Source organism: Diabrotica virgifera, chromosome 3 (assembly GCF_917563875.1).
Source record: "Diabrotica virgifera virgifera chromosome 3, PGI_DIABVI_V3a".
NCBI classification, from domain to species: domain Eukaryota; kingdom Metazoa; phylum Arthropoda; class Insecta; order Coleoptera; family Chrysomelidae; genus Diabrotica; species Diabrotica virgifera.
Window position 1 is genome coordinate 266,778,284 of NC_065445.1, and position 20,571 is coordinate 266,798,854.

The following is a 20,571-nucleotide window of genomic DNA, read 5'->3' on the forward strand; positions in this document are numbered from 1 at the left end:
CATTTGTGACCAGGTCAGTCCACGGGATTTTAAGTATTCTCCGATTTATCCACATCTCAAATGCTTCCAATTTTCTACACATACCTAGCTTCATTCAAGATCCACGATTCATTATCATAAAAAATGCATCGCAGCATTCTTACTTTTATGCCAAGACAGAGATTGTGGCTCTTGAAGAAAGCCAACATCAGATTGAAGGTGGATCTAGTTTTTCCGATGCGCTCCCTTATCTCTTGGCTTCTTGTCCAATCTTCATTTATTATGGTGCCAAGGTAGTTGTAGTGCGTTACTCTTTCTACAGGGTTTGGTTGATGTAAAGTTGACCTTATATTACCTTTTTTTTGCTAATAATTTTGACGATCTTTTTCTTGCTAGTATATATGATAAGTTATTTTTACAATTTATTTTTCTACCAGTCATCATCATCTACATCTACCTGCCTATATCTACCTATAGCTTTGTTTTCTTTAAAATTTTATTGAGTACATACTGGTGATTGTAATACGTGATTTTGATCATAAGAACTTGTAGGTCTTCTAGTTTATCCGTAAATACTATGGTGTCATCTGCATACATGATGTTGTTTAGCGCGTACTCATTTAATAGAATACCTTTTTCAGTTTCATGCAAAGCTTTGATAATTTTTTCCGAGTAGTGGTTGAAGATTAGTGGAGACAAAATACAGCTTTTCCCCACTTCACGCATGATTTTCACAATATTCGGTGTGTTCATCTTCAACTCTGCGGTTTGCAGTCTGGTTCCCGTAAAGGCTTCTAATGATCTTCAGATCTTGGTTGTTAATTCCTGCCTTTTTAGTATTTGCGTCATATTGGAGTGCTGTACTGGATCAAACGCTTTCTCGTAATCAACCAGGCATGCGCAATTGACGTCTCTGCATCTCTGGAATAAGATTTGTATTCAGAACAAAGTCTCCCTCGTACCAATTAATAGCATTTAATGAATCCGAACTGGTTGGGGAAAATTTGACTTCCACTCAGCTGGTAAATTCCCTTATGGATTGTCTTTAGGAACCATTTTAGGAGATGACTCATCAGGCATATCGTACGGTATTACTTATTTGCATTTTTTGGCCCCTAGTTTTCTCTAAGTGGAAATATATCTTATACAATAATCAAACCATTCTCATTATGACTCATTGTAATGTACATGTTCATCATGTTATAGATAAAAAATATGGAGAATCCGCCAATATTCACTACCATACCCTGGAGGCTTGTCAGTCTTACATCTCTTCTTCTTCTTCTTCGTCTATCCATTCACGTCCACATCTGAACATAAGCCTCTTCAAGGTTTCATTTCCATTGTTTTTTGTTGTACGCTACTTGTAGCCAATTTTTCCCGGCAGTTCGTTTCAGATGATCTGTCCATCTCATAGGAGGTCTGCCTCTGGGTCTTTTTAGTTCGTATGGTCTCCAGATTAGAATTGTTCTGTGCCATTTGTTAAGATCGCTCCTAGCTACATGTCCAGCGTATTCCCATTTCAATTTTAGTGATTTTTGAACCAAATCGGTGACTTTGGTTTTCTGTCTTATCCATGTGTTTGTTTTCCTGTCCTTAAAGCGCTAGTTTCCTCGAAAGCGGTGCCGACAACCTCCGATCGTAACACTGCGATGAATGACATCATAAAAAACTGTACCATGCAAAATAATAGCGTTGGTTTCCAAGGATTCGATCGCTGTTTGTCGGTGCCGCTTTCGAGGAAACCCAGGCTTAAGTGATATGCCAAGCATTGCTCTTTTCATCGCGTGTTGAGTGACTCTGAGTATGTTCATATTCTTTTTTGTGATTGTCCATGTTTGTGCCCCATATGTTAGTATCGGAATAATGCATGCATCAAAAAGTTCAGATCTAAGCTGTAGTTGAATTTGCTGATTTCTGAGTATATAGTTCAGTTTGCCGAATGCTGCCCATGCTAACTTTCTTCTTGTTTTTATTTCTTCCGTTTGAATTTCCCTATTTAGTATTATTTTTTGTCCTAAGTATATATTATATTCTTCAACTTTTTCTATAACTTTGTTGTTTAGTATTGTCATCGTTTCTTCGGAGTGCATGACTTTTGTTTTGTTTAAATTCATTTTCAGTCCTATTTTAGAAGATTCTGTGTGTAGTTCTGAAAGCATGGTTTGTAGTTCTTGTAGGTCAGTAGCTATAAGGATTATGTCATCCGCAAATCGTAGATTACTGAGGTATGATGTTTATTCCCTTATATTTCCAATTGAGATTTTTAAAAACGTCATCCAAAACTAAGGTGAACAATTTGGGTGATAGAGTGTCTCCCTGTTTGACTCCCCTGTTTAATGGTACAGGATTCGTGTATTACATACATACAGTCTTATATACTTTACTACAATATTATATATATATATATATATATATATATATATATATGGTTTTTTTATTTTATTTGCAATATTTTTAGAAAACATCCAACCAAAGATTTTTATGGTTTCCAACAGATGATACAGAGCTAATAGGAATTGCAAAAGTTTTAAAAATTCCTTATTATATACTTAAGTTAGTGATTTGGTGGAAAGGTAAGTTTCCAGTTTCTTATCACTTCTGACAACAGTCTTTAACAGCAAGATTTTGTTTAAATTTTCAGTGAATCCCACAGTACCAGTACTATATGGTCAGAAAGTAAGGACTGAAAAAGATATGAAATGTATAATTATGTCACATGGATTAGGTGGGGGTAGATATATTTACTCAAAAATATGCTACGATTTGGCATCACATGGTTATTTGGTAGCTTGTATTGAACATAGGTATGTTACTATTTCAAAAAGTTATAATAAGTATTAAGATAATTTTAAGCTGAGATTGGAATTAAAACTAAATCAAAATATATTTTAATGTAATCACGTATAATTCGACAGAAATACCTGAAACTGCCAGGGTCAGAGCATTCGAAAACTTTGGTTATGCGACGTTGTCAGATCAATCGGGTTTCAAAGGTTTTTAGGTTTTTTCTTTATTACCCGTTTCGCAGTAAAATTTCTTACTGCTTCCTCCTGCGTAAATTTTAAAATACTGTGTATAATTCAACCATCCACAAAAATTCCAGCAAGGATCAGTGTGAAAATTACAGAGGAATTGCAGTGGCGGATCTACGGGGACGGAAAAGGGGGAAAAATTAAGGTTGGGAATAAGTAGGTCTTGACGTAACTAAGTAAAATCTCTAGGGGCGGAACGCTGCGTGCCCGACAAAGGGGTCGGGGTAGGGGTGAATATAAAAAATATAAAGGGTTTTTTGCGACATTCGTGATTGAGATAGTGGACCAAAATTTGGGAATAAGTAGACCATGACATTACTAAGTAAAATCCCCAGAGCCGGAAACCAGAGTGGGGGACGAGGGTAGTTATAAGGGTCAAAGTCGTCGTTTTTATTATTTTTTTTTGTGACGCTCATGATCGAGATAGTGCACCAAAATTTGGGAATAAGTAGATCATGACTTAGCTAAGTAAAATCCCCAGAGACGGAATGACCAGAGTTGGGGATGAGGGTAGTTTTAAGGGGTCAAAGTCGCAGTGTGTATTTTTTGTCTCCACAACTTTTGTGACACAACATTTGTCTCCCACGCAGCGTTCCGCCCCTGGAGATTTTACTTAGTAATATCATGATATACTTATTCCCAAATTTTGGTGCACTATCTCGATCACGAACGGCAAAAAATCCCCCATATATTTTTATACTCACCACTGCCTACCACCCCTTTGTACCCCAAGCAGCGTTCCGCCCCTGGAGATTTTACCTAGTTATCTCATGACCTACTTACTCCCAGATTTTGGTGCACTATCTCCATCATGAGCGCCACAAAAAAAAGAATGTGTGTGTACTTTGTACGCACGTAAGAAGTTATACTTCTATTATATGATTTAAACGAAATTAATATAAAAATGAATAACCATTTTCAATTTCGTTGCAAAACGAAAATACAGCCGAACCATATTCCAGTCCAATCAGAGAGTGCTGCAAGCACCTCTACCGGTTTCGAAACTTATTAGTCTCTCATCAGGAGGCACATATGCTGCTCTCCCTGATCCAACCAAAACAAACCCCAGCGTGCAGTCCCGAATTGCAACGAACGAAATGGCATAGATGCCCTAGCGGCAACTGCTAGCAAAAGACTAAGTTTTCACTCTAATGGCATACAACATATCCCACCAGAATGAAAACAATTCAAACAACGCAAATTCAATGCAAACAACGAAATTAATATACTTTTTATTTATATTTTGTTTAAATATTAAACTAATTTATACTTACTACTTCTCAAACATTTTTATTAGAACAGTGCCAAAAATTAAAATAATAAAAGAATAAAACACACACAAACACATTAAACAAGCCACAAATGATGTCTGAACATTAATTTGTCGAAATTTTTTTTAACTAAATACGTATTTTCTGAAAATACAATTATATAATAAATATACTTACAATCATAAAATGTATTAAAAAAAACAACAAAGAAAGTTTCTGTTGGGACTCGAACCAGCGCTGATAAGAGCGGTTGGTATTGGAATTCATTGGCCTTCTCCGCTTAGCCACGGACACTACAATATGTGTCATTATTTACGAAGATCGACTAACTAAACTGATTAAACTTGTGATATTTTGATATTTTGAAAATTGATCAAATTATTTTAATTTTGAATTGAAATGATTTAGAATTGAAAAAATACAACAAAACATAGAGTAAAAAACAATATATTAGGTGAATATTGATAGAAATTTTGATGGTAATCAAATTACCTATATAAATAAAAGTATTACATACTATGTATTTTGGCAGATCAAATAGGTAGGTTTATACCCATGATACATTAACAATTATTACGTACCTGTTGCTTTTAAAAACTATTTTAAAGTCACTACAATATTATAAACTTTTTTGTTTCTGTCCTCACAACAATAAAACTAATATATTATACATTTGTTTACCTTTACCTTTACCTCCAAACCACAGCTGCCATATCGGATAATTTTTGACATGTCATTTGAACATCCAATCAGAACAAAGTTATAATGCGCATGCGCCGGGCTGATAGGTTTTAACATATAAAAAAATCACCCTCTATCGCCGGTAAAGAAGTATAACTTCAATAATAAAAACCGCGACTTTTACCCCTTATAACTACCCTCGTCCGCCACTCTGGTTATGTTATGGTCTACTTATTCCCAAATTTTGGTGCGCTATCTCAATCACAAACGTCGCAAAAACCCCTTACATTTTTTTATATTCACCCCTGCACCACCCCTTTGTCGGCCACGCAGCGTTCCACTCCTGGAGATTTTACTTAGTTACGTCATGACCTACTTATTCCCAAATTTTGGTGTACTATCTCGATCATGAGCGTCTTAAAAAAAAATAATAAAAACCGCGACTTTGACCCCTTATAACTACCCTCGGCCCCAACTCTGGTTTCCGGCCGTTGGTGAAAGTCATGTACACAACTAATTCAACATATCCCCGTAGTTTTTCCATATTACTTATCACGCACAAAATCCGCTCCCAGCTCTTAGATTATAATCGACGATTTTATCTGGCAATGTCGCAAAATTACTGATTTCGTGTACAATGCATTTTAAATGGATGTTTAATCTTTGCACCAACGCGCTGAACTGAGGTCCCCTCTCCTTAGTTTGCTACCTGAGTGACAGCGGTTTCAGATTTTTCTGAACAATTGTACACGATTAACCCGGTATTTTCACGACATAAATGTAAATATAAATAATTTTAATATCAACATTTAGTATATTCTGTAACATTTTTTAAGGGACAAATCAAGCTTTTGCACTTACTATTACGAAAACCAAGATAATGCAGAAAAAGACGTAAAAACTCACATCGATTTCGAACACATTCCTCTAGGAGGAAGCCATTTCAGAGAACGACAACAACAGATTCAACATAGAATGGCCGAATGTTTACGTGCAATAGACTTCATTGTGCAATTAAACAACGGCATTGTTCCTGAGAATGTATTGGATAATGTACCGAAACGCCGAAACAATGAGTTTAGGTTAGAAGATTTAGTAGGTAAAATAGACGTGAATGATTTAGTTATGATGGGTCATTCTTTTGGTGCAGCTACGGCGCTAACGACGTTTTCAAAGTCGCCCAATTTGAAGTAAGTATCCAGACACATTTTTACAGTTACAGTCGTTAATCAACCAATACAAAATCAATGACTCTAAACTTTAAAACTATTCTTCAATCTTGTGCCAGAATAGAAGAGGCTAGAGCAAATTAGAACAAAATGAGAGGAGTGCTCTACAGTTCTGTGTGCTCTACAATAAGTTTGAGCTACACTCTGGGCTAATTAGTAAAATACAAGGAAAAGTTATTTACCAATAATTTTATTGCTGAAATCGAATCTTATGATTGTATATATTAATAATATAGGTATGCAAAGTCCGCAAAGAGTGTGTTACTTTTTTTATAAACAAAATGGCGCCCGAAAATCGTTTTTTTTTTCCAATTTTTGCTCTATAACTCCAAAGATTTTAACTCTACACCAAAAACACTCAAATAAAAATTCACCGTAATTAAATTCTGCATAGAGACGTGTTTTTCCCGATTTACTTCGACAAAAATTGTCCCCAGAAACTGCGGGTTTTTTTAACAAAATCTTAAATTTTCGACTAAAATTTTAGATAAGTAATTGTTTATCAATAATTAAATAACTTAGTAATATAAAAGCTCTTTTCATATAGATTATAATTCCAGAAGCCGATGGAAATTGAATGAACACTTTAGCAACAATTGAATTGTTAATTAAAAATTTACGGCCGCTATAATAACCACAATAATTATGATACATAAGAATTACCATGATTTTTGTATAAAAAGACACTGTACCTATCTAATGTACTTTACAGAATTGAAATTCGACTATTTAAGAGACCTCACGAATATTTTAAAATTATAAACAATTTTTGGGCTTATAAATAAATAGAATATCTCGGGAAATATTAAATTAAATTAAATCATGAATACGGTATTGGAAAAAAATCGGAAGGATGCTTCTTTTAAAAGAAAAAACGTTTAATTGTGAAGAGTGGTTCCTGAGATACAACCGGTCAAAGTTGACCGGCATTTACAGTAAAGATATAAACAATAGGATAATAATTTTCGAACCATCACCTTTTTATTTTGGTCCTCTTTCTCCACACCAATTTTCATATCTTTAAAATACTCATAACATATATTGTTATAATAAAAACTATCGATATTACGAGTGAAAATTGCCAAAAATAGCAAAATTCTAATCAAAAATTAGGTTGGAGAAAATGTAATCTCAAAGTTCAAAATCGGTATACGTTAAAAAAATGCATTTTCTCGGCTTCCCATTGAGCGATATTCTTCATTCTTTTTTTGTTACCAAGTAACTCGAGTAGAGCCATCAAACTTACGCATTATTAAATGTCTAAGTTGCTTTTGTTTTGTTATAATAGATTAATTTATTAGAAAACTACATATTTTTCCAGTTGTAAGTAGACTTTTTTTTAGATAAACTTACTGCAAGTGTACCTTTTAACGTTAAAAACACAAATATTCTCATTTGAAAGCTGTATAATTATTTAAACAATCTTTATTTAAACAAATTAAAATTTTTTGTTATAATAAATTAATTTATTATAACAATCCAAAAGCAACTTTGACATTTAATAATGCATTAGTTAGATGGCTCTACTCGAGTTACTTGGGAATAAAAAATAAATGAAGATAATTGCTCCATGGGAAGCCGAGAAAATGCATTTTTTTAACGTATACCGATTTTTAACTTTGAGATACATTTTCTCCAACCTAATTTTTGATTGGAATTTTGCTACTTTTTGGCAATTTTCAATCATAATATCGATAGTTTTTATTATAATAATATATGTTATGAGTATTTTAAAGATATGAAAATTGGTGTGGAGAAAGAGGACCGAAATAAAAAGGTGATGGTTCAAAAATGATGATCCTATTGTTTATATCTTTGCCGTAAATGCCGGTCAATTTTGACCGGTTGTATCTCAGGAACCACTCTTCACAATTAAACGTTTGTTTCTTTTAAAAGAAGCATCCTGCCGATTTTTTTCCAATACCGTTTTCATGATTTAATTTAATTTAATATTTCACGAGATATTCTTGTTTATAAGCCACAAAATTGTTTATAAATTTAAAATATTCCTGAGGCCGCTTAAATAGTCCAATTTCAATTCTGTAAAGTACACTAGATAGGTACAGTGTCTTTTTTATACAAAAATTATAGCTATTCTTATGTATCATAATTATTGTAGTTATTATAGCGACCGTAAATTCTTTATTAACAAATAAATTGTTGCTAAACTTTTCATTCAATTTCAATCGGCTTCTGGAATTATAATCTATACGAAAAGAACTTTTATATTACCAAACTATTAAATTACTTATCTAAAATTTTAGTTGAAAATCAAAAATTTTGTTGGAAAAACCCGCATTTTCCGGGGAAAATTTTCGTCGAAGTAAATCGGGAAAACCACGTCTTTATGCAGAATTTAATTACGGTGAATTTTTATTTGGGTGTTTTTGGTTTAAAGTTAAAATCTTTGGAGTTATAGAGCAAAAATTGAAAAAAACACGATTCTCGGGCGCCATTTTGTTTATAAAAAAGTAGCACACTATCTGCGGACTTTGCATACCTATATTATTAATACATACAATCATAAGATTCGATTCCAGTAATAAAATTGCTGGTAAATAACTTTTCCCAAAAATGGCCTATTCTCAGATAATCTGCCCAGACTACTAAGAGTTAGGTTGGCTAGGTGCTACGTTTTCTCGACTTTGTTTTATGGGATGTAAGCTTGGACCTTGAATGCTGCATCAATGAAAAACTGGAATCATTCGAGCTGTGGGTGTACAGAAGACGAATTCTGAAAATATCGTGGACAGAACACGTCACAAACAAAGAGGTTCTGAGCAAGATGCATATTCGCGATTGAAACGGAATATAGAGGGCAGGTCGAATGCAGGAAAATGGCCGATATAAATGGTATAAACAAACATCCAATTAAGGAATAGAATAATACTGATTTGATTTAAAATATTTTAATGTGCTCATAATGCTGAAATTTACTAAAAATTTTTAAAAAGTGACCAAATTCCATTCAAATCAACAATTTTCTGGTTTTTTATACCACTTATAGTGGTTCAAATTTATTCCATCAGAGGTCAGATACTTTGTTTTTCATCGCGAATAGAAATGGAAATCTGAAATACCATCAAAACAAGAAAATTAGAATATCTCGGACATAATTCACGTGAAGAGAGATACAACTTGCTCCAATTGATTATGCAGGGAAAGATTCAAGGAAAAAGAAGCATAGGGAGACGCAGAATGTCTTGGCTGCGCAACCTGATAGTCCAGAAAGCTACTGCGCATCCGCTAGGAAAAATATTCTAATTCGGATTTTTTGCACAATGTTACTCAAAAAGGACTCCTTTTAACAAATTTGCATGTTGCCAGGACCAAAAGGTGGTCAAAAATTTTTTAAACGTTTTTTTTTGTTTTTTTCCTAAAATTATGTTTTTTTGCATGGAAAAAAGTTTTTTTTAGGTTTTTTGGATCATTCCAAACAGAAAAGGTCTTTAGTGACTTTTCTCTAAAAATGATAGTTTTTGACATATTAGCGATTAAAAATTGAAAAATTGCGAAATCGTCCATTTTTAACCCTCAAAAACTATGTGAAGAACTGAAAATTTGAATGTTGCCAAGGTAGGTAGATATTCTTTAAACATCGATTGATGGAATGCCTAAGAGTTTTTTGCAATAAAATATTCAAAACTCCTTTGTTTTTTAATTGCTAATCAAGCGTGCGCGACTAAATTCGCTATTTCGTAAACCGGCGACTTTAAGGAAAAATCCCGAAACAGGTCGATTTTTATTTTTAAGTTATAATATTGTGGCATATACGGTATACTAGTGACGTCATCCGTCTCGGCGTGATGACGTAATCTATGATTTTTTTAAATGAGAATAGGGGTCGTGTGGTAGCTCATTCGAAAGGTTCTTCAATTCTCTATTCAGTAATGTAAACATTTACATAATTATTTATAATATTGTCCTTCTACTTCTTTTTTGTCAAATAATTTAATTTAATAAAACATTTTTGGACACCCTGTATAAATAATTATGTAAATGTTTATATTACTGAATAGAGAATTGAAGATCCTTTCAAATGAGCTAGCACACTACCCCTATTCTCATTTAAAAAAAATCATCGATTACATCATCACGTCCAGATGGATGACGTCACTAGTATACCATATATGCCACAATATCATAACTTAAAAATAAATATCGACCTGTTTCGGGATTTTTCCTTAAAGTCACCAGTTTACGAAATAACGAATTTATTCCTTTCATTTGCACCATACTGTCGGTGAAAAATAGTGTCGCGCGCGCTTGATTAGCAATTAAAAAACAAAGTAGTTGTGAATATTGTGTTGCAAAAAACTCTTCGGAATTTCATCAATCGATGTTTAAAGAATATTTACCTACCTTGGCAACATTCAAATTTTCAGTTTTTCACATAGTTTTTGAGGGTTAAAAATGGCCGATTTCGCAATTTTTCAATTTTTAATCGCTAATATGTCAAAAACTATCATTTTTAGAGAAAAGTTACTAAAGACCTTTTCTGTTTGGAATGATCCAAAAAACCTAAAAAAACTTTGTTCCATGCAAAAAAAATAATTTTAGGAAAAAAAAAACGTTTAAAAAATTTTTGACCACTTTTTTGTCCTGGCAACATGGAAATTTGTTAAAAGGAGTCCTTTTTGAGTAAGATTGTGCAAAAAATCCGAATTAGAACATTTTTCCTAGCGGATGCACAGTGGCTTTCTGGACTATGAGAGAATGGTAAGGATATAATAATTAATAAATACGGATAAATAATACGGAACAAAGCTACTGAGAGTAACAATTTAAAAAATCACTTTAAATCTTCAAAAAGTTTGCTGTTTATCTACTGATAACGTGCAGGTCTATTATTCAATTCGCGAGTTATTTTTTACAACACACCTCTTCTCCACGTATTAGTGCACATTCATCAATAATTCTTTGGTTTCAAATCCTAATATTAAATAAAAACAAAAAATCTAACGGATTAAGGTCTGGAGAATGAGCAGACCACTCATGGATTATATAAGTCCAGTCCATCGATTTGGAAAATTCGCATTCAAAATTTTTTTAACCTGTTGATAATAGTGGGGAAGCGCTTCATCTTGTTGAAACCTAAAAATTTGTGGTAATAACTGGCCATTCTGTTGAAACACAGGAAACAATAATTTGTTAATGTTGTTCTGAAGTTATTTTCTTGTGGCCTTTTTATAATCAATTACTTTTAATGGGAAATAAGCCACAATTTTACCAAAAAAATGATTTTATTAACGTTCCGAAGCCCAAATCGGGTTTCGTTGTCAAAATACAAAATACTACTCTATTTTATATTATAATATAATATTAAATACAAAATACTCAGTAGTATTTTGTATTTTGACAACGAAACCCGATTTGGGCTTCAAAACGTTAATAAAATGATTTTTTTTGGTAAAATTGTGGCTTATTTCCCATTAAAAGTAATTGAATAAAAAATTTGTTATTCGGTAAATCTAAATACTTAGCACCAGCCAAGTTTTCGTCTGTGCTATGAAAAATGGGTCTATAAGCTTATTTTGGACAATTTCCATCCATACATTAAACTTTTCCGGTGTTGGTCTCAAACGATCACCATAGCCGATAATTATTAATTAAATTTAATTATTAAATGAACTATTTTTATTCCAAAACTTATTACTGTTAATTGGTTTGTTAACAGTAATTACCTGCCAGATACTCATTTATTTCTTACTACATTCTTTTAATAGAAACAACATAGTTGAAACACGAGTTTACTTATAGTAAATAAATTAATAGGCTTACGATAATTACACACACCGATTTTGGACGGTCGATTGTATATCGGTCGTCCAAATTCCAACAGTGAACCACATGTGAGAACGGGACGTTGCACACACGCGATTTGGAAGTAGAAATATAAAGCCGTCATACGACCAATAGCAACATATGAAGCGGCTAGTTCACCTTTCTGTAATTTGAAACCACTCAGGGGTGTTGTTCGGCATAAACTAATTAATATGAAGAAATTAGGAATTATTGACGGAACAAGAAGTTTTCAACACATTCTTTATTCAACTAGTAGATACTTAATTACATCTTATTGCTTATATCTTACTATGTAACCAAATTAATAATTTATAACTTTGAAAATTAAAATCAGCGAATCAGGAATCGATGCTCAAGCCAAGAAAAAAAAAGAATGTGTGTGTACTTTTTACGCGCGTAAGAAGTGATACTTCTATTATATGATTTCTTAAAAATAAATATACTTTAAACAGTTTGTTTTAATTTTTTTAAACAACAAACTAATTTTGTGCTTACCGCTTTCAAAAAAATAAAAAAAAAGTATATGCTTGCTCCGGACTCGAACTCAAGACCTCTCGATCTCTGGCCGAATGCTATAAATACCAAATAGGCTACGAGGACTGTGTCTGTATCGGTTCGGACGTACCTAATGACAATTCACGGTAACAAACAGACAAGGTGCAGTATAATAAATATGCAATAAAATGTTTTAATAATACTCATCTTACTCCTGAGGAAGACAAATCCAAAGACACAAAAATTATAATAAATTTATTTACTAAAAACACTAATATATTCTTTTCACACCTTTTCTTGCACTCATATATTTATACAGAACTTGAAAGATTCAGCAACTAAACGCCATACTGTCTGTGTGCGCATGCGCGCAGTATTATGAAATTTTACTCTCAATCGCGCCTAAAGAAGTGTAACTTCAAAAACTGTGGACTTAACTGAACTTTCCCAGGAGTTCCCGTTGTTGTGGACTCTGGTCGACAGATGTTCGGCCGACTTCTCCTGCTTCTTTGGAGAATCGTTCAATATTTGATATGCGATCATAAATATATATTTACAAAATTAATCTACATCTGAACGATTCATGTTAACGAAATTTATTAAAACTTATTACAGCAAGCTTGTGAAAAAAAAAAAGTTAACACAAAAACTCAATATGGTTTTTACCAACTAACTGAAATAAAAATTATTAAACAAATATTGTCACAGTGCTCATGTTAACAATTATTGGTATAAAGAAAATGTAGAAATATTTTCTATTACTTACCCAGGTTGGCAAAAAGACCTGGCCACGAAATAATTCTAACTTAGTATATTATTATGTATTTTCTCTATGGAGAAAGAATTGGAAAATTATTCGTATCGAGTACTCATCCTATAGGAAGCCTCTCTTTTGGTGGGGCTTTTAACGCTATGTGACAGCGCCGAAGCAGATATAGTCACTGAGTAGAATACGAGGGGACTTTAGAAACTAGTCAGAGCATTTATAGGAGATAGAAATAAGAAAATATAGAAACGGACGAATAGAAGTGAAAATTAAGAAAGGAAATTATTGTAAACGAGAATTAAATACCATGGGCCGAAAATAACTGAAAGTGTTTAAATATATATAAAAAACAACGGTGTGACGTTCGAAACGTTACACATATTATGGCGTAAAAACATGGATCATGACAGAAAATACAAAAAACGTTATTAATACTTTTGACAGTAAGATATTAAGGAGGATATTGGGACCCACTTGCATTAATGGTAGGGGAGACCGGGGCAAAACGGGACACTTAAGAAAGAAAAATCATAGAAAGAAAGCTAAACTGTGTATTAAAAATTAACAAAGTCAGACAAGATCACTTGCTATTAAACTTCATATAACTTACTTCATTTATAATCCAAATTGCTTAGTTATTTGGTTATAAAGAACTTAACTTATCAGTCCGAAATTCCCATTTTGCCCCGGTTACGCAACCACAATCTTCATCATTTTTCATCAGTTTTAGTCAGATTCTTCTGACAAAGTTTAAATGCTGTAAAGTAGTGGCAATTTAGGAGAGCGGGCAATATGGGATAATATCCCGTCTTCCCCCGTCCGCTTTGCCCCAACAGACATAATTTCAAATAAAATTAGAAATTTCTAACGTAAAAGATATAAGACGGTTCAAAGCACGCAATATTAAAATTCAGTAACGTATCTATCATATTTGAATGAAAAACGTGATAAAACTTGCTTACTCACCTTATAGCACTTCTATAAATATCACCAAAATTTTTAACAAAACAAAAGAAAACGGATTTTATGTCTTTAAAGAAGCACACTAGGTGATTAGAAGTTTCTTTCTAATGACTGAAGTGAGTCAACCCACGTTCGTTCGAATGGCGCTATAAAGAGGGAGAGGGAGTAGAAATATTCACTAGAAACGATATTATGTCTTAGATTATTAATATATAGTTTTGAAACGAAATAAAAAAAAGGCGATAGACTACCCCAGCTAATTGAAATACCATTCGAAAATAATACTTCAATCATCCAAGATAGCTATCGTTCACCATAGCTTAGCTCAGTTTCTCAGGGTGTGTTCGTCTTGTCCTAATCTTAGATATGAACTCTGAAAATTTAGAATGGAAGCAAGTTTTCTCCAATAGTATCTTCTCGATTTTGCCTTTTATGATGACTCGGTCTCCTCTAAGCATTCTCTAGTTATTAAATTTTTCTTGTTTTAAAAGTTTTCCACAACCCAAGAAAGGTAATTATTCTATTTAATATAGCTTCGTTGGTCTGTATCGCTATCCAGGACATTCCGAGCATTCTTCTATACAAACACATTTAAAATGCCTCCAGGCGATTCCTATGGCGATGTTCCTGGTACGAAGCTGCATTGTTCTTTGGCTATCTTTGAGAAATGATAACGCTATAGCTTTGATTCAGTAATGATGTAGCTGCTATCTCATTCCATGTTCTCAGTTGATCCACGGGTGCTTATTTGGTTACACCTAATTCGCACCTGCCCTACATATCTGTAGGAGCATTCTTTATCAGCCATTGGATCGCGCCATGTTCTGCGCCTAGTCTATCTTCCGCGAGGATTTAAAGAGCCCCTACTCAATTCAGAACTGTTCCTCCACGAACGCTAAAACCGGCCACGATGATATAGAGATACAAGAATAATTACAAGAACAATCAGAATCGAAAATAATAATAGCGGAATTCTTCTTCTGTAAGTTACCTCTTCTGTCAACTAAATGATGTTATTAAAGCCATATATACATTTACCCATATTTTTTGAAATAAGATTTTTTACATCTGGTTTTGGTAACACTTTAGAAAAAGTCACGCGTCGCCACCGAAGCAAATAAAACAGTATTATTAACCAATCATGTTTATTGTTCAATAAAGATATAATAAAAATATGAATTATTAAATGCATTAACAGATATATTCAAATTCTTGCCAAAAACTAACAATTTTTAAATTATACTTATGGATTTTGGTATCTGGTTCAATGGTAAATTCTTGATGTCAAATGGTACTGCTGTTGGTTCTGCAACGGGCTCTGGGGTTGTAGGTGTTCAGGGCCACCAGGCCTACAGGTGTTGGTTGTTGCAGTCCAGATGAAGTTCATTGTTGCAGTCTAGATGATTTTGTCCTCATTGTTGTATCGCCGGCGATTGAGGATTCTTGAAGATCCCAGCGGGAGGACTGTGATCTTTATCCCAAAAACTATAAGATAAAACGTGTATAAGTCAAACATCAAGAAGAAAAACCAAAACGAGCCTTTGCCAAATAATCGTAAAAAGTAGTAATTGGCAAAGGAAATATCATTATAGAATTATCAGTAGTAATTGCACAAGAGCTCTAAAATTATTGAATTTTTCCCGAGTGACAGTTTAACAGTTTTAATTTCACGAGCCAAAGGCGAGTGAAATTATGCCAAAAGTGTCACGAAGACAAAAATTCTACATTAATTTTAGAGATCGAGTGCAATTTGTTGCGATTATTTCATGAATAAAACTGTTCAAAACCATAATTTTATTGTAATTTATTTATGTAAGTACAAATTAGTACAATTAAACACACAGCTGTTATAAATATTTTACGGTTGAAAGTCATCACTTTTATAATTTTTAAAACATTAATTATTGTCATTAATGTCACTGAATGTATTTTTTCGTAGCAACGAAGGGTATCTGACGTAATATACTTGACGACGGGAAATTATCAAAAATTATCGATTTAATTTAGATTTATGTACTAGTTTTCTATTGGTCAGAATCTCCTTTGAATGAAATAATCTGAATTATATTCCTGTTTTCCATATTATCCATTTATTTCTATTTTCAGGCAATGTATTGCATTAGATCCATGGATGTTTCCCATTAAAGACGACGACTTGCACGATAAAATTTTCGGGAAGCCTGTACTTTTTATAAATACGCAAACATTCCACATCACCACCAACGTTAACGCAATGGCCAAGTTTATGGAAAATCACAAGTTACAAATGTATACAATTAGGTAAGAGTCTTAATATTAGTATTTATTCAAATCCAGATTAAGCCATACGGCTCTCACTCCCTTTAAGGGAAAAATTCACTCAACTCAAATCAAAAGGATTGAGCTTTGGTGGAACTCTTTCCATGTTATCGAGCCCTAGGTGACTTGGTATGCTGGAGTATCTACCAAACATTTTCGTACATATCTGGCCGTCGAGAGTAGTACAGTCTTCTGCATGGTCTTATAAAGATGTTTATTCAGATGCCGCTTTTTTATGCTTTCTAGGAGGTTCTTCGAAATGACTCAAGTAGTATAGATAATAATAGGTATTGTCTGGGTACTTTGCATTCTTCATTGTCTTCGTATTTGAATTTCCAGATCTCTGTACTTGGCGATCTTTTCAGTGTATTTAGTATTTAGTATGTAGATTGTTGTTGTTAGGTATGGCCACACCAAATTAATGTTGTTTATGAGATCTAGTTTATTATGTGCTATTGGCTGGTCTGTGGGCACTGTGTGGTCCCAATATAGCTTGTAGGTTCTATGCTCAAGCATTCCATGCTCACCAATGTATTGCTAATATGGGGATTGGAGAAGTTCCTTGATAAAGGATCTTTCTTATCGAATCATACTATTCCTTGTATTCATTTATAGAAAATTCCTGGCAATTCCCGGTAAGATGTTGGACGGTGTCTTAAGATTTACATCTATATACGTATTTGTTGTTTTAGATCTAACGGATTTTGACGATATATTTCACGTAATTTTTGGTTGGTATAACGTGATCCTGAATGATGAGCAGTAAACCTTCATTTTGAAAGAGCGAGTTGAGGACATGGGACATGGTTCACGAAGGCGAAGGTGATGCGAACTGGCCACTCTGATCGTGCGATTTGACCTCGTTGGACTTGTTATTTTGGGACTTCTTGAGTTGAAGATATATGAGAACAAACCATAAACTACAGCGGTTCTCAAAGCCAATATAACCGATGTCTTCGGTCAAAATGAAAAATGAGATATATCTGACATTTTGCCTACTTAATGATATCGAGAGGCCTTTCAAACGAATAAAAATGGGAAGCGCTTAATGGAAGATAGGGGAACCTGTGTAGCAAGCTATTTGGAATTAGTTTTTACTTCAAGGAAAAGAAAGCACATATGAGTATAAGAAGAAACAGACATTTTGACCCCAAATTAGAGGTCCTCTGTCCATAAAGAGAAGTCTATGAACGACGTTTTTAGGACTTTTTCTTCAGTACATATGTAGAAATGGAGTGTGATTATGAGAACATAATAAATAGTTATTTTTATATATTTTTTTAATTGTTATAATATATTTTTTTGTATTTTTTTTCTAAATGGTGCTCTCAGAGTTCCACATCAAAAACTGCAACATTCTTCTTTAGCCCTCTACTTAATTCGAAAGCTTTTTACTATGGACTGTCCAAGTTCGTCGTTCATTTTTATCTACATATTTTTTTTATTATATTTTTTTAATTAATATATTTTTTTTCAATCATTTTTTTTATATATTTTTTTTGTATATATTTTTTTATATGTTTTACCTTTTATTTTTTTTATTATATTTTTTTCTTTTATAACAATTTACAAGAAATACTTACTCTATATTTTACTTGTAGGATTTTTATGTACTGGCCTAAAGTGCATTTGCATACGCTACAGTCACTCAAAAGGTTTAATTTTAGAAAATTCTTTCAAGCATTACATCAACTGAAATAGTTTTGAATAGAACATTCGATTTATTCCGAATCAATTAAATACAATGCTCAATAACAAAAATCGCGAATACTTCAAGTTTTTGGACACAGTCCAGTGAGTCCAGACGTCACCGGAAGAAGTATCAAGAAATCGGCTGTAACACAACTCTTTGCTGTATTAATAATCCGATTATAGTTTGTTTATTTTCTTGTTATTGGTTCCACCCATTTTACAACATTAAAAAGAATGACCGTGAAAAAATGAATGACCTATCCATGTCTGTCTGTCCATCACTAAAAGTAGACAACATAAAGAAGTAGGAAGCATTTGAGATGTGGTGCTATAGAAGGATTTTGAAAATACCATGGATCCAACGAGTTACGAATGCAGAAGTGTTAAAAGAAGACTACAAAAGGATTGCGAGGTGATAAAGAAGGTCAAAACAAGAAAGCTGGAATATTTGGGCCACATTACTAGAGGTGCGAAATATGAGATATTATGGCTCATAATGCAGGGCAACATTAAGGGAAAAAGATCCATAGGTAGAAGAATAATTTCCTGGCTGAGAAACTTAAGAGAGTGGTATACTTGCAGCTCAGTAGATCTTTTCAGAGCAGCCGTCAATAAGGTACGGATAGCTGTGATGATAGCCAACCTCCGATGGGAGAAGGAACTATAAGAAGAAGAAGTTTTCCGTCCATTTGTCTGTCTGTGAGCGCAAGTCCTCCGTTATTAAAACATATATAACGTCAAATCAGGTGTCAAATGAGATCTTACCACCCAAAGATGACACTAAATGTGAGAAATTTGACTTGGGATTTCCGGTTCCAAGGTTTCAACCGGAAGTACTGTCTTAAAGTCTTCAAAATAGTACAAGCCATGTATCATTCCAGGCGCTTTAGCAAGACGAGAACAAATATATACTTCGGGTTAAAAAGATTGGCAAAAATGACCGGACTTTTGACAAAAATTACCTGAAAATAGTGAAATCGTATATCAATCGACTAGGCTATTGATTATGTATTTTAGAAAGGAACTACAACGTTAACAGGGTTTTATTGTTTCATATAGTCAATGGACCTCTATATTTGGAAAAACCGCGGAGTGCTACCATTTGGATGGGTGCGTTTTTGAGACAGGGGTGAATTAGTCCCTAGGCACAGGGCGAATTAGGGTGAGTTCTATGCACATTTAGTGCAAACACGTCTATAGGAAAATTGTTTCAGGTTGAATTTACTATCGAATTAAAACATTTTAATGTAAAACATGTTGTTTTACAAAAATATGTCCAAAAGAAAAGCAAGAAAAAAACATGAAAGATAGCAATTTTGTTTTTTGCCCCATAACTTTTTCCATGGGGATAAAGGTATAGGCATTGCTTCACAGAAAAAAAAAAACTTTTATCCTTTTTCTTTAAAATGGCGTTTGGTAGAAGTCCCTGTGATTTACAGGTTCCAAAATATGATTTTTCAAATTTCGCCACTCACAGCGATTTTGGGATATTTTCTTTGTTACTTCGCAAACATTGTTCTGTAACTTTTTTCTACGCATTTTTGGGTATACGCAATGGTACATTTAGTAGAAAGAGAAGTAAATTACCTTTAAAATGATCTATAGTAGAAGGCCGTATAGCTATATTTAAGCAAGATATGGTTTTTCAGTTTTATACTTTTAATGATTTTTGATATATTTTACGATTATTTTTAAATTTCTCATTATATTTTTTTTATTGTATATTTGGGTATATACATTGTCGAATAAAAAGGAAAGCTCATTTTCTTTACTTTAAAATGGTGTACTGTAAAAAATTCTAGGACTATTTTTAAACAATATATGCTTTTTCAAAGTATACACATGCAATAGTTGGAACCATATGGAACACTTTTTTAGTATTAATTTTATGAAAAAAAGTTATTCTTTATAAAATCTTCTGCCTTGTCTGAAACCTAAAATGCAATCATCAGATATAAAATTTTATTATTAGTGTGCGAGGTATGTTAAAAATATGAATTTGCTCAGGAGTAAAGTACCTTTATATTTCACAATATCGAAAAGTGTTATCAAGAAAAATTATTTGGAATTAAAAATTATATTATAGTATGCCATGATATTCTTCTAATTGAAAAAAAAAAAAATAAAAAATTTTAAAATTTTTTCAAATTACTGATACTTTTGGATATCCTACGGATATCTTGTTTAAAAATAGTGCTAGGTTTTTTTGGAATACACCATTTTAAAGTAAAGAAAATATGCTGTTTTCTATTATACAATGTATATCCCTAAATTTACAAGAAAAAAAGTCATAATGACAAATTTAAAAAATAATCATAAAAATATCAAAAATCATTAAAAGTATAAAACCAAAAAAA

The 20,571-nt window shown here is 33.0% G+C and overlaps 1 protein-coding gene across 1 annotated transcript in view; it reads left to right on the top strand.

Annotated features, from left to right (window-relative positions):
• The window catches only part of LOC114326354 (platelet-activating factor acetylhydrolase), a 31,350-nt gene that overhangs the window by 9,706 nt on the left and 1,073 nt on the right, over positions 1-20,571 (top strand). The window contains exons 3-6 of the mRNA XM_050646173.1: positions 2,441-2,555; positions 2,624-2,786; positions 5,803-6,156; positions 16,331-16,504. Coding sequence (XP_050502130.1) covers positions 2,441-2,555; positions 2,624-2,786; positions 5,803-6,156; positions 16,331-16,504 — 806 coding nt within the window. The remainder of the gene's footprint in view (positions 1-2,440; positions 2,556-2,623; positions 2,787-5,802; positions 6,157-16,330; positions 16,505-20,571) is intronic.